At 43.2% G+C, this 14,182-nt stretch overlaps 1 protein-coding gene across 2 annotated transcripts in view; it reads left to right on the top strand.

Moving 5' to 3' along the window:
- LOC310870900 (guanine nucleotide-binding protein G(olf) subunit alpha) overlaps positions 1-9,342 on the top strand; it is an 86,866-nt gene extending 77,524 nt beyond the window's left edge. Inside the window, exons 8-12 of one of the 2 annotated variants that reach the window (XM_083782264.1) lie at positions 3,618-3,676; positions 4,602-4,722; positions 5,701-5,831; positions 6,668-6,735; positions 7,387-9,342. In XM_083782264.1, coding sequence (XP_083638390.1) covers positions 3,618-3,676; positions 4,602-4,722; positions 5,701-5,831; positions 6,668-6,735; positions 7,387-7,533 — 526 coding nt within the window. In that variant the 3' untranslated portion in view covers positions 7,534-9,342. The remainder of the gene's footprint in view (positions 1-3,617; positions 3,677-4,601; positions 4,723-5,700; positions 5,832-6,667; positions 6,736-7,386) is intronic. The other variant, XM_083782265.1, reaches the window with a different exon arrangement.
- The last annotated feature ends 4,840 nt before the right edge of the window (positions 9,343-14,182 follow it).

Below are 14,182 nucleotides of genomic sequence, written 5' to 3'. Positions count from 1 at the left end.
TTTAAATGGTAAATGGTGCATTTATATAGCGCTTTAATCCAAAGCTCTTTACATAGATTGTGCATTACATTCACACACACACACACACACACACACACACACACACATGGCGGGGGAAGCCATGCAAGGCACCAACCTGCACATCGGGAGCAATTAGGGGTTCAGTGTCTTGCTCAAGGACACTTTGACGTTAACTCTGGGGGAGCAAACTGGGGACCTCACGGTTTCCCCATCCGGCCATTCTACCGGCTACTCTACCTGAGCCACTGCCACCCCATTTTACTTGAAGTGGTGGTTAAAAGTATGTTTTTTTTACGTAGCCACGTTGTTGCTGATACGTCAACAGCTAACACAGGCTTTTCTCACTTTTCTCACAAACAATGGGCCAGTTTGAGACTCGAGAGTGAAACCTACGGTAAAAAGTAAGCTAATTTGATTCAGTAGTCCACTATGTCAGATTCAGTAGTGCAAAAAAACTGACGGCTGTGTGGGGTGAGTTTAGTGAATGATATGTACGTTGCAGGGCAACAGCAGTAGCGCATTGATACGACATCAAACTGGTGGGTTTTTTTCCCCAACCCGCACCGCAGACCAATCAGAAGTCGATTTCTACCTTTTACATGTCCCGCCTACCTTGAAGATATAGGACCCTTTCCAGGACTGACTAGTGAAGTGACAAAACAAATCACAGAACGCAGCGAATCAGGCTGTAAACCAGGCTAGATTATGACAGTATGGTACTCACGTGGTCACATGTTGTGCAGACGTAACACGCAGCAGTCCAGAGCTGGTCAGTTTGACTCTGGGACCAGCAGGGGTTAATACGGAGCTCTGCTCGTAGCCAATGGCCATCTGCGGACATGTTGTGTAACTGCTTGATTGATGCCAGAGATGAGATGTGTGACCAGTGGTGGAACGTAACTATATGTACTTAAATACTGTACTTAAGTGCAATTTTGAGGTATTTGTAGTTCACTTGAGTATTTCCAGTTCTCAATACTTTTACTTCTACTCGACTACATCTCGGATTCCTTTTTTTTTTTTTACTCCAATAAATTAATTTGAAAACTTTAGTTAATTTGAAGATTTTGATTATTATTACAAAACATACATTAACCACTTCAGCCATACAGTATATAGATTAAGGCCATTTGAAAATAGCTGATCTACAAGCTCACGATGCATGTTTTTCTTTCTTTTTTTTAACTAACAAAAAATAGTTAAATATATATATTTCTTTGTAAATTGTAACTTTATATTAATTTATACACCTTTATATTTTTCATTTTTCATTTCATTCATGTTTTGTAATGAACAGTATTGCAACATTACATGATTGATGCGGCGCCTGCTGGCTAAGTGGTCCAGGCGCATGCCACATATAGGCTTTGGCCTGACAGCGTGTCGCGTGTTCGAGTCCCGTTCATGACGACCTTTGTTGCGTGTCTCTCCCCTTCTCTCTCTCCCTCTTTCCTGTCTATCTTCACTTGATAATATCAATGAAGGCAAAAAGCCAAAAACAAATCTTAAAAAAAAAACATTACATGATTGACATGAATAACATGCTGATGCTGTTTGGCTATATATGCTCCAAAATGAGTAACTAAATCATATAGTGTCTAGAAAAAGTACTTGTCTTGCATATATTTTTTGTTTATATTCTTTAACTTAGCCATTGAGTTCTCACAATTTAGGCATTTAGCAGAAGCTCTTAATCCAGAGCGACTTTAAGTAAGCAAGAACAAAAACACACAGATGTGTACCCATATATTGTACAACCTGTAATCCTTGATGTCTGTCCCCCCGTCCCCAAATGTGTTTGGTACCCCTTTTTTGCGCCTATGGCACTACAACACATTGTGAGCTTGTAGATTTACATTTACATTTCAAAACCTTAAATGGAAATGGTACTTTGAGTACATTTTGAAGCCAATACCTTTTACTCAAGTAAATGTTGAATTCCGGACTTTTACTTGTAACAGATACTTTTACTTAACTAAAACATGAGTACTTTTTCCACCACTGGATGTGACCCACTTCCCTGTTCACACAGACACAGCAGTCTTTATTATGCCACCTGAATAGCCTTTGTGGCATTTTTCTTTCTTTCTTTCTTTCTTTTTTTCTTTTTTACATCATCCCAAATGATTCACATGTAACCTCCTACAACACCACTGCTGCCCCTGGGAACATTGTGTTACTTTAACCGCTTATGTGCTACAATACATAATACTTCTTTGCCCAGAAATTAGCCGAAAGTAGAAAGTAGCCGATATACAGGCATGTAGATCTGCTATTTTCAAAACAGAAATTGAAGATTATATTTTTTTACTTCATGGTGCAAGGAAATACGAAATAGAAATGTCCCTTGACATTTCTATTTCGTGTTTAGTGTTTAGTGTTCTTAACGGCCCTAGGTTGAGACCGTGCAGCTGTTTTGATGAAGCAGAATTTGCCAATAGTAATTTTGCGTGTCATTTAGACATTCAGTCGGAGCCTTCGTCCTACTCCTCCCGCCCAACACTCCCCGCTGACAGGTGCCGCCCCCTCCCTGCCCGTAGGAGTAAATGTAGTGGCAAATTCCACCGTCCCCGCCTGGCTTCCCTCCCCCGAACACCGGCCAATTGTGTTCGTATAGATAGACGGCAGTGGCTCAGGGGTAGAGAACATATCTATCTATCATGTTCGATCCCGGGCTCCCCCAGAGTTATGTTGAAGTGTCCTTGAGCAAGACTCTGAACCTCTAATTGTTGCCGATGTGCAGGTTGGTGCCTCGCGCATGGTTTCCTCCGCCATCGGTGTGTGTGTGTGTATGTGTGTGTGTGTGTGTGTGTGTGTGTGTGTGTGTGTGTGTGTGTGTGTGTGCGTGTGCGTGTGCGTGTGCGTGTGCGTGTGCGTGTGCGTGTGTGCGTGTGCGTGTGAATGTAATGCACAATCTATGTAAAGCGCTTTGGATAAAAGTGCTATACCATTTATAGACACTCGACAAAGCCGGATGCAACATGGTGATAATCTCAGATTATGTCCATAACTGTTTAACTGCCTTTAAGTTCTTCACCAGATCATTTTCTTCTTGCCATCTTTATTGTGTAAATTGTCAATTTAATTTCAGTATACTGTAGGTCTCCCTCAGTGCATTATCCATTCATACCGAAACAAAAGTAACATTTAGCCAAACAATATAAAGGTAGGGTAAGTGAGTTCCTTTGGTTACAATAAGTGTTAAAACTTAAAATGGCTACTCTCCTGATTGGCTGAAAGTTTGTCACCTACCTGAAAATGTATTTTATGTTTATTTATAGTTTATTGGAGAGACAGGGAGACCCCTGTTACTGAACAAATACTCTATAGCAATGATAACTATAGAATATAGTGATTTAGCCTTTTAACAGAAAGCTTTTGTTTTAACCAGTCCAAAACATATAACTTACCCTACCTTTAAACATCAGTAACCTCAACTGATCAAAAGAACTCATTGACCCATGTGTTAATTTCGCCACTCTCTCAAGCTCACAAGCTTGGTGGCGTGGTGCTCTCTGTGAACACTAGAGGGCATACTGTAGCAGTAGTTGGTGTCTGGCTATGACCTAATATCTTCTTTTTGTCTTTCTCCACAGCATGTTTGATGTAGGAGGCCAGCGGGACGAGAGAAGAAAATGGATTCAGTGCTTTAATGGTGCGTTCTTTCCCCCCCTACGTTCATGTTTTTCATACCTTTTAAACTAGTGATCTTGAACCAGTGGTCCGGGGACCACATTATAGAACTTCAACTCTCGAGGGCGTAAAATGAAACCAAATGGACCCGTAAGGGTTATGCTCTCAAGAGTTACATTATTGTTAAAAATATGCATTACTCAATTTACAAGTCTATACATTTAGAGAGAATGAAGAAGAATCATATTGGTCAACATTTGCCTGTTATCGCTCTTATGGTTGGTCAACACAGCATGGAATTGTGGACAAATTCTTATATGATAACAATGTTCTTTAGTTTTAGGTCTGAGAGGCTAAATCTCATTACATGGCTCAAATGCAGAAATGGGCCTTGAAAGTAATTAAGTACATTTACTTGAGTACTGTTACTGTACTTAAGTAGTAAGTACAATGTTGAGCTATTTGTATATTACTGGAATATTTCAAATTTCAAACTTGTACTTTTACTCCACTACATTTATTTGAAAACTTCTACTAGTTACTTTGTAGATTTTGATTATTATCACAAAACATACATGAACCACTTCAGTCCTCCTATATACATTTCGGCCATTTGAAAATAGCCGATCTACCAGCTTGCATCGCGACACATATTGCATTGTATATCTGCTATTTTCAAAATATTAATATTTGAAAACTTGACAGACATTGACATTCTGCACAATGAGTACTTTTACTTTTGGTACATTTTAAACACCGGATTTTTACTTGTAACAGAGTATTTCTACATTGTAGTATTGATAAAATATATTCATAAAATATATGAAAAAAACGGAGTAGCCTACTATTTCCACCACTGAGGACACATACTTTGGTAATATCATCGCTTTTCAGTCGGGAGATAATGATGTTTTTGTTTTGTTTTTCTTGAATGTGTGTGTGTGCAGACGTCACCGCTATCATCTTTGTGGTGGCCAGCAGCAGCTACAACATGGTAATAAGGGAAGACAATAATACCAACAGGCTACGAGAAGCCCTGGATCTCTTCCGCAGTATTTGGAACAACAGGTCAGTGTGATGATAGTTATGTCAACAATCCACTGGAGAATAGAAAAGACGGTAATAGAATGGAACAGAATACAGTTGGAGTTGGTTCTTTTTACCAGTGGCTTGAAAAGCACTGGTCTATGAATAGCCATGAAAACTTGATCATGCACATGCACAATCCATAGAGGGGGGGACACAACCAGACACGTATAATGCCATAGTCGAAACGGTCACACGAGTGCTGCCGCCGCCATGATGCCTCAGCGCAGCAAAGCAGAGCACACCGGAGCACTCCCACTGATTTTACAGTAACACATTCAGACCTCCGCGGGGACCCCGTTGGACTCATATAATGGCTTGGAGAATGTGCTACCTGAGAGTGCACAAATACAACCAAATACAAATTCAAACAGTCCATTTGTATTTCCATCAGTTTATTGTTATAAAAGGGTCCTTTTGTTCCATTTGTAGTAGGCTAAGGCTACACTGTCAGTTACAGAGTCACCTTCGACAGATCCTGTTGTTGTTAAAACTCATTCAGTGCCACCTGCTTGACAACAAAGTGTAGAGGTTGTGCCATTTTTGGCCATTATGACAAATACAAGGCAATTAAAATCTGTTGTGCACGTCATGTGCACGTCGTCACGTGCACACCGGATTAGATCAATTAAAAAAAAATATATATATATATATATATATATATATTTGTTTTTTTTAAATATAATTTGAGCCACGAGAGACGCCACCATGCGAGCTAAAGCAAACGAGTTGCCGACTCAAGCGAACTTCGCAACGTTCAACACGGCAACTCGCTCACTGTAGCTTGCTTGGTGGCGTCTCTCGTGGCTCAAATTCAAGCGGCTCAGCCCAAACCGGGGGAAGAAAACAGGGTGGCTTCTGGGAAGGGGAACTACTGTCATGCACAGAGCCTATTCCACCGCTGCTCATCCCGTGTCTGATTCTGATGTATGCATCTCCCTCCCCTCGTTTCCTTTCCAGGTGGCTACGTACTATATCGGTCATCTTATTCCTGAACAAGCAGGACATGCTGGCTGAGAAAGTATTAGCTGGAAAATCCAAAATTGAGGACTACTTCCCTGAATATGCTCGCTACACCATACCAAATGAAGGTGAGTGCTCCCGCTGGGACCTTTTAACCACACAAATACTATTGTCCCTAATCTGGGGTGAACAACATTTGGCGAAAATGGCCGATCTACAAGCTCACATCACTTTGTGGTGCGTTGTGTGTGAGCTTGTAGATCAGCAATTTTTTGCAAGAAGGTGGTGTAGGGGAGGGACTAAGTATAGAGGTCCCCACCCTGGTCCACTAAGTATATAGAGCTTAAATGGTTTAGTGATTTGAATGTGATACTAGATCTTACTGCTCAATAAGCATTTTTATCTTCAATCACAAATTTAGCTTCCAACGATTATGAAAACAAGATAGTTCAGATGAAACAATCATTGTGCCACATTCCGGCTCGCAATGATGCTCTTGTTGTGTCTCATGTTATGGACCCAGCACACCCCTTTCATTCACAGAGGTGGTGGAGCCCGCCTCCCCAAAAGCAGAATGTCACTGTCAGTTGTTAGGCTGTGGCATGTTTAGATCAACTCAAGCCAGGAAGACAGAAACAGAGGAAGGTAAAACCAAATCAGCTGTAACAGCAAGCACTGTGAAAGTTGTGTTACACGTTGGCGTGTTGTGCAGCGCACCACAAGGCAATTCGATCAATGTGTTTAATCATCTGGAATTCAAATACAAAGTGGTCTATGATCAGACAATAAAGGAGCAAAACATGTATTTAAAACAAAGTGAGCAGTTGTGTTAATGTGATAATCGGGATAATGATAATTTAATCAATAATGACTGTAATGATCTTTGCTATAATTGAGCAGCCCTACTAATCTGCACTCCTGCACATGATCTGTATCTGAGTTGTTTGTCTTTGGGTTCTTTCAGCATCCCCTGAACCTGGTGAAGACCCAAAAGTGACGAGAGCGAAGTTTTTCATTCGCGACGAGTTCCTTGTGAGTATCAGTCATGATTCATGGATTGGCTCTGTTGCAAGTTAAAACTCATTGACTGCCACTATTAGTTCATTCATTCTTCCGCCAATGCCAAGGCCTTTTCAGTGCATACTCTTATTTTGAAGGCCATTTGGTCCCGAGCCGTGAACCGGAAGTAAAAATGTTATTTTAATTCCCCCAAAACATACATTTTGTAACCACAATAATCAATGCTTTAGTTCTGTGAATAAAGCTTGTTTTGATCAAAAACCTGAATCCGCGAACCGAGATAAATGCATAAAAAAAAAAAAAGCTGTTTACATGGAGGCAAACCTTTTCACTTCTGGTTGATTTCCTGTTTACTCGGTTGCCTAGCAACCCAGAGCCTTTCATACCGTGGTGAACTATTTACAATTCATCCAGACCGATTTTCAGTCTACATAATATGCTATCTAAATTACATAATTTTAGCCTTCGTATATGCCTGTAAGCTCGTCAAGGCTAGGGCATGTGCTACGGCAAGTGCTGCAGGTGAAGAGCTTGATCTAACTTAATCAAGAAAAATCTAAACATTACGCATTTTTCATCATTGGCGATATGGAGAACTTTTTGACGTATTTTTAGTCACTGGCATTCAATTTAATATCATAATTTTGTCTCTCTCTCTTTCAGAGGATCAGCACTGCGAGTGGTGACGGCAGACACTACTGCTACCCTCACTTCACCTGCGCCGTCGACACCGAGAACATCAGGCGGGTGTTCAACGACTGCCGGGACATCATCCAGAGAATGCACCTGAGGCAGTACGAACTCTTGTGATGAGAGAGAGAGAGAGAGCGCCCCCTGGAGGCAAAGCCCCTCTGTGTTTTTTCACCATTCTGCATCCTCGACAACCCCATCCTTACACCACCACAACCCCCCCCCCCATCCTGCTGCCCTTCCCAAACAAACAAACAAACAAACTCCCGACCAACCCCCCTCCCGCTCTCCTTCCTGTCGAGGACTATGAAGTACTACTGAAGTGTGTCAAATCCTCTTCTCCTCTCCTCTTAATTTAGCTTTTCTCTGTCTTTTTATTTTTGTAGTTTTTGTTTTTATTTTTAGGAGCTTGGTTCACCCTTCCCCCCCATTTCACCCACGTGAAGCCTAATTTACACGCCGTGGCATGACAGTGTACGACAGTGTGGGGCGGCGTGCCGACAGACAACACCGTCGTTTACGGAGTAGTATATTATATTAAGCTTAAACGGAAGGCAGGGGAACAACGTTTAGCTCTCGAATGCCTTGTTTTTGTTTTGTTTTGTCATTCCACTAAGCCTTGGGCTACCTCCTTATTCCCCCCCCCCCCCACCCCCTCCTTTTGTTTTCGATCCTGATGTTGGCTTTGTGATTGGACCTGGACTGGTGGGTGTGGACATGTAAAACACACCCCCAGGACCTCAGCGTGGAGGCTGTGTGTGTGTGTGTGTGTGTGTGTGTGTGTGTGCGTGTGTGCGTGCGTGTGTGTGCGTGTGTGTGTGTGTGTGTGTGTGTGTGTGTGTGTGTGTGTGTGTGTGCGCGAGCGTGCATGTGTGCACGTGCGTGTGTATGACCGTTAAAACAGTGAGAGGGTGGGAGCATGTGATGGTGCAAGCGGCTGCCGTATATTGTCCGTGTGTCACTTTGCCAATCGAAGCTGGCATCACCACCATGACCTTTGCCCCTCCCACCCCACCATAATGATTCCCCTGCACGCTCACGCACGCACACACACACACACACACACACACACACACACACACACGCACACACACACACACACACACGATGACGGCTTGTTAACAGTGGACACGGAGGGGCGAAACAAGCAGCTGAGATAATGAAGAGATATATACTGTAATGCACTTTGCATCAGGTTCCTTAATAACTTTGTTCTTTTGTTGGAGGAGGCATACACACAATGTAGCATCACACATATTTATTACTCTGTCACAATGTAAGCGTGCCGAGTCGCAGGTGGACCGTGAGGCGTGTGTGTTTGTGTGTGTGTGTGTGTGTGTGTGTGTGTGTGTGTGCACGCACGTGGGATGCACACATGTGGAGCCTAAAAAAGCCAGATCTATACTTTGTCGTACGGCAGTGAGTAAGACGGAGCATGGATTAAGCATAAGTGTGTGTGTGTGTGTGTGTGTGTGTGTGTGTGTGTGTGTGTGTGTGTGTGTGTGTGTGCGCGTGTGTGCGCGCATGCGCGTGTGTCAAGCGTGTGTGAGAGAGAGAGAGAAACGTTAAAAGAAAGAAAGAAACAAAGAAAGAAAGGGACGCACACGAGAAGGAAGGAAGGAACGGTGGTGGAATCTATTGGAATGAAAGGTTTTGACGGACAAGAAGCCTCCTGTGCAAACCACCACAATCGCTGCCCGCCCGCCGCTGCTTTCCGCCTAGAAGCGTGTCTGCCAACGAAGAAAGACACCTTTTTTTTCTTTTCTTTTTCACGGGACTCGGCCACGTCTTGTTCACACAAACCATCCTTTTTAATTTAGCTCAGAAACAGTGGTTCTCAAACTTTTTTCTCCTTTCTTTTTCAAGAACCCCCCCCCATAACTCTGAGTGTACGAATGCAAATGAACGGACCTGTATTTACAGGTCCGTTCATTTGTATTTGTACACTCAGAGTTTACAGACCTGTAGGGGTCTATTTGGAACCCCCACAAGGAACACTGAGGGTCTCTGGACCCCCAACTTTGAGAACCACTGGCTTTGGAAGATTATTCTTTTCCTTTTTCTTATTCTTCTTGATGGGGCGGGAGAGGGGAGGGGATGGAGAGAAAAAATGTATTGGGTTTTCTTTTTTTTTTTTCTTTTTCGGTTGAACTTGTACACTGTGCAAGGCTGATTTATCCTGTACAGACTGTAAAATGTAATATTATTTTGTACAACTTTATTGAAAGAAAAACGAATCTACTTGTAGATCTTTGTGCCTTGATTATGGCTGTACCTGTAAAAATGAGCTCAGATGTAAGTATGTTTTTGACTGCGCTGTACAGCTTGATGTCACATCTCTATCGGGCAGTGGAGGCACTGCGGCGGTAGGGGACTTTCTCTGTAGAGTTTAGTTTTTTCTGGTTTATAAAAAAAAAGAAAAGAGGAAATGCTGTTTAGTAAAAAATAAAAAAATAGGGGAAAAAAATCCTACAAAACCTGTATACATTATGCAAATTAACCACTTACCTGCAGTAAGGACCACATGTTGCAGCGTCATGCCTTTTTTTCTCTTTCTTTCATTTTTATTTTATTGTTATTTTTCTCTTCCTTTTTACTTTTGAATTTCACAGCTTTAAGAAAAAAAAAGAAAAAGAAGAAAAAAAAAGAACATTGGAAATCCATTTAAAAGTGTCCAAAATTGCAACCTGGTGTTGTTTTAATAGGAACCAACGTTTTATTTTTATTTTATTTTTTTGTTTTGTTTATTTTTTGTTTTCGATATGCTGTATGTCTGAGATGTGTACGTGCGTGTGCCCGGTGCGTATGTGTGCGCATGTGTACATAAAAACAAAACGTTAAGATTCACAGACGCATTTTTTGTGTGTGGGGCGTATGCGCACGCACTCATGCGTGTGTGTGTGTGTGTGTGTGTGTGTGTGTGTGTGTGTGTGTGTGAGTGTGAGTGCGAGCACGAGTGTCTGTTTGTGCGTAATCTTTTATAAATGTATGTACATGTAAATTTATAGGTCTATATAAATATATATGTACAATTATACATGTTTAATTATGTGTGTGGCCTAGGTGTACATACCTATGTATGTATACGGTAAATATGTATACATACACACATAGGAAAGCATGTTTTAGAATGGAGGTGAATAAATGAGAGCGTGCAATATTAGTAATTCTTTGGTCCTTTTGGAGCCATATAAAGCCTAATTTATACTTTGTCGTACGACGGTGTATAAATTAAGCGACACCCGATGGCACAGGCGCTATGAATGTGTGAGCAGCATCCAACAAGACAAAGCTATTTTCCTTGTACAAACGGCATCGAGCCTAATTCATGCTGCGTCGCACTGCGGCGTCGCGCGGCTATTCTCCACTCGAGGCGCCGCCGCGCGACAAAGTAATGGATTTGCCTTTAGTCTTTTCGTCTGCTACAGTACACAGTAAAGTCCTCAGTGTCATATTGTAGAGCTGTAACTCTCTTTGAGTTACCCGTGTGAGGATTCTACTGCGTACAAGTCTAAATCCCCAAAAGAGTGAAACTGATTGGAGGTGTGAAACCTTTGTTTGGCCTGGGAGGATAATTAAATGACATTTTTATTTTTCTTTAAATAAAGAGGCACATTAGAGGAATTGCTTTATTTCATATCATGGTTGTCCACCTGTTTTTGTCGGCGGTGAGCTGTGTTAGGGTGCAGTATAGGATTGGATATGTTGTTGGGGTGCAGCATATGATAGGATATAGGATATGGTGTAGAGTTCTCAACCTACTGGGCCGGCCCGAGGCTAGCCCTGGCCTGAACATTTACCATACTTTTAGGCCCGAAAATCTAACAAACCTGAAAAGGTCATTATGCGCTTAATGCAACAAGCTTTGAACTGAGCAGAATGGACCTTCCGTTCCAGGGATAATGGCCAAAACATCTTGAAAGCATGCACTTTCACGGATTTTCAATTGACGATTTTCGTTTGAGCTTTGGCTATAGTCGCCCGTTTTTCTTTAATAACACAGGCCTTACCGTTAGGCCGCTAGGGGCAGTTGAAATCTTTTGTTTTTAACCCAACCATCATACATTTTGGGCCCAGCCCCACCCGGAAACGTCGGGTAGGATCTGGTTCAGGCCCTATGGTTCAGGCAGAATTTGAGAACTCTAATATGGTGTTCAGGTGCAATAGTATACTGCAGCATGTCAGGGTGAGGTGCCAGTTTAGGATGATGTGTTTCCTGTTTGGTTCATTCACACAGACTACTACTTTTAAACAATTCTACCAAATAGTACTGGCCTAACTGTTGATGATTCTTGTGTCTGCTCACTGTGGTCGCTGATGCTGAACCGCCAGCCGCCCACCCCCCAGTTGGCCTGGGCTTTGACCAGGAGTCACAGGTGCAAAGGTTCATCTGCAGATGCCCTTTGAACAAGCACAACACTGGTCCGTTGGAGGCCCCCTGAGTCGAGACACCGCTGGATGGAGCCGTACCCTGGATGGAGCTGTACCCTGGATGGAGCCGTACCCTGGATGGAGCTGTACCCTGGATGGAGCCGTACCCTGGCTGGAGCTGTACCCTGGATGGAGCTGTACCCTGGATGGAGCTGTACCCTGGCTGGAGCTGTACCCTGCTGGAGCCGTACCCTGGCTGCAGCTGTACCCTGGCTGCAGCTGTACCCTGGATGGAGCTGTACCCTGGCTGCAGCTGTACCCTGCTGGAGCCGTACCCTGGCTGCAGCTGTACCCTGGCTGCAGCTGTACCCTGGATGGAGCTGTACCCTGGCTGCAGCTGTACCCTGCTGGAGCCGTACCCTGGATGGAGCTGTACCCTGGCTGCAGCTGTACCCTGGATGGAGCTGTACCCTGGATGGAGCTGTACCCTGGATGGAGCCGTACCCTGGCTGGAGCTGTACCCTGGATGGAGCTATACCCTGCTGGAGCCGTACCCTGGATGGAGCTGTACCCTGGATGGAGCTGTACCCTGGCTGGAGCTGTACCCTGGATGTAGCTGTACCCTGGCTGGAGCCGTACCCTGGATGGAGCTGTACCCTGGATGGAGCCGTACCCTGGTCTCTGTGAAGTTAACCATAATCTCTGCCAAGACAAGAGGGTCAAATGGGAGTTATGTTTTCATCTTATTCTGTCTGTTTAGCAACATCATTTGAGAACTGATGGTGGTTTGGAGGTTTATATGACACCCAGGTAGGGGTGTACTGTACATGTTTGTGCTGCTATTGATGACACATTAGATGCAGCTGTAGCTGTAGGCCAGGAGAGATGAAAACACACAACACAACACACAGGCCCTGAAGGGCCCTTTAGGGACAAGCCCCTGGGCTGTGGCAACAGTTGAGCAAACAAACATGTTTATACTGAGCTTTACAACAATCAGAATGTTAGAAGGAGGCACTGAAGGACTCAAGGAGGACACCCTAACACTTTATTGCCTAAGGGCTAGATCAGCGGGTCTCTGGAACCCTGGGCGTCCCTGGACTCCATTTTGATCGAGAGCAAGTGGGGGTGGGGCTGGACAATGAAGCCCTATCATAGTCCAGATTTGGTGGTCACTGGTCACCTTAACAGAAAACTGGACTATGGATAGGCCTTTAGCATACAAATGTGTGCCAGATTACAGCTTTTTCTAAAATGAAATATCATAGGCTGCCTAACTTGCTGAAATTTTCACATTTCCCTCATACTACTAGCTAATGTTGAGTTAGCCTGATTGCTAGCTACATGTAAACAGACTGGCCGCCCAGTCAATGTAAAGCTCTTTTAACTCAAAAGCAAAACTGTAAACTGGAACATCTGTGTCATCCACGTCGTTAGGTGGCGCTAAGAAAAAACACCACGGTTCTACTAGGTTTTTAGAGGTTCTAGGAGTGCCTGGATAGTAACCGTAAGGTTGCCAGTTCGAACCCGGGCTCCCCCAGAGTTACTGTCGAAGTGTCCTTGAGCAAGACACTGAACCCCTAATTGCTCCCGATGTGCTAGTTGGTGCCTTGCATGGTTTCCGCTGCCATCGGTGTATGAATGTGTGTATGAATGGGTGAATGTAATGCACAATCTCTGTAAAGCGCCTTGGATGAAGGCGCTATATAAATGCACCATTTACCATTTACCAGTGGTAGTCCACTAGATGGTTCTAGGAGTGCAGCGGTAGTCCACTAGATGGTTCTAGGAGTGCAGCGGTAGTCCACTAGATGGTTCTAGGAGTGCAGCGGTAGTCCACTACTAGATGGTGCTAGCTGTCTGGGACATAGGCCTGGATTATATAAAAACAACAGTGGTGGAAAATAATTCTCAAATTGTTTACTTAAGCAAAAGTATCAATACTGCAATATAAAATACTCTGTTACAATCTGTGGGATTCAAAATGTACTTGAGTAAAAGCACAACGTATTGGCATCAAAATACGTAAAAGTACCTAAAGTAAAAGTATGCCTACTTTACTTATGCAGAATGTCAGAATTTTAGTAAAAATCCTTTGAAAATAGCAGATCTACAAGCTCACAATGCGTCGCATTGCCTCTAGATGTTTTTGATTGTCATTACAAAGTGCATGCATGGATTTGTGGGGGGTCGCAGCCTGAAAGGTTTGGGAACCCTATAGATCAGTGATACTGGAACATTTAAATTTCAAGGACCCCCATAACTGCAGAGGACCCTTTTCCAGCTTTTTTAGCTCGTTTTTATCCCTGCCTATATTGAACCAGCCAGTGTTTCCACTGAAAATTTGTTCAAAGTCCTAAAATAATTGGTTCGGAACAGAATTCTGTGAAAGCACCAA

This window comes from Protomyctophum parallelum, assembly GCF_964188405.1.
Source record: "Protomyctophum parallelum genome assembly, chromosome: 14".
Taxonomy (NCBI): domain Eukaryota; kingdom Metazoa; phylum Chordata; class Actinopteri; order Myctophiformes; family Myctophidae; genus Protomyctophum; species Protomyctophum parallelum.
Note: the sequence above shows the minus strand (reverse complement) of the source record. Positions and strands in the feature narration are given on the sequence as shown.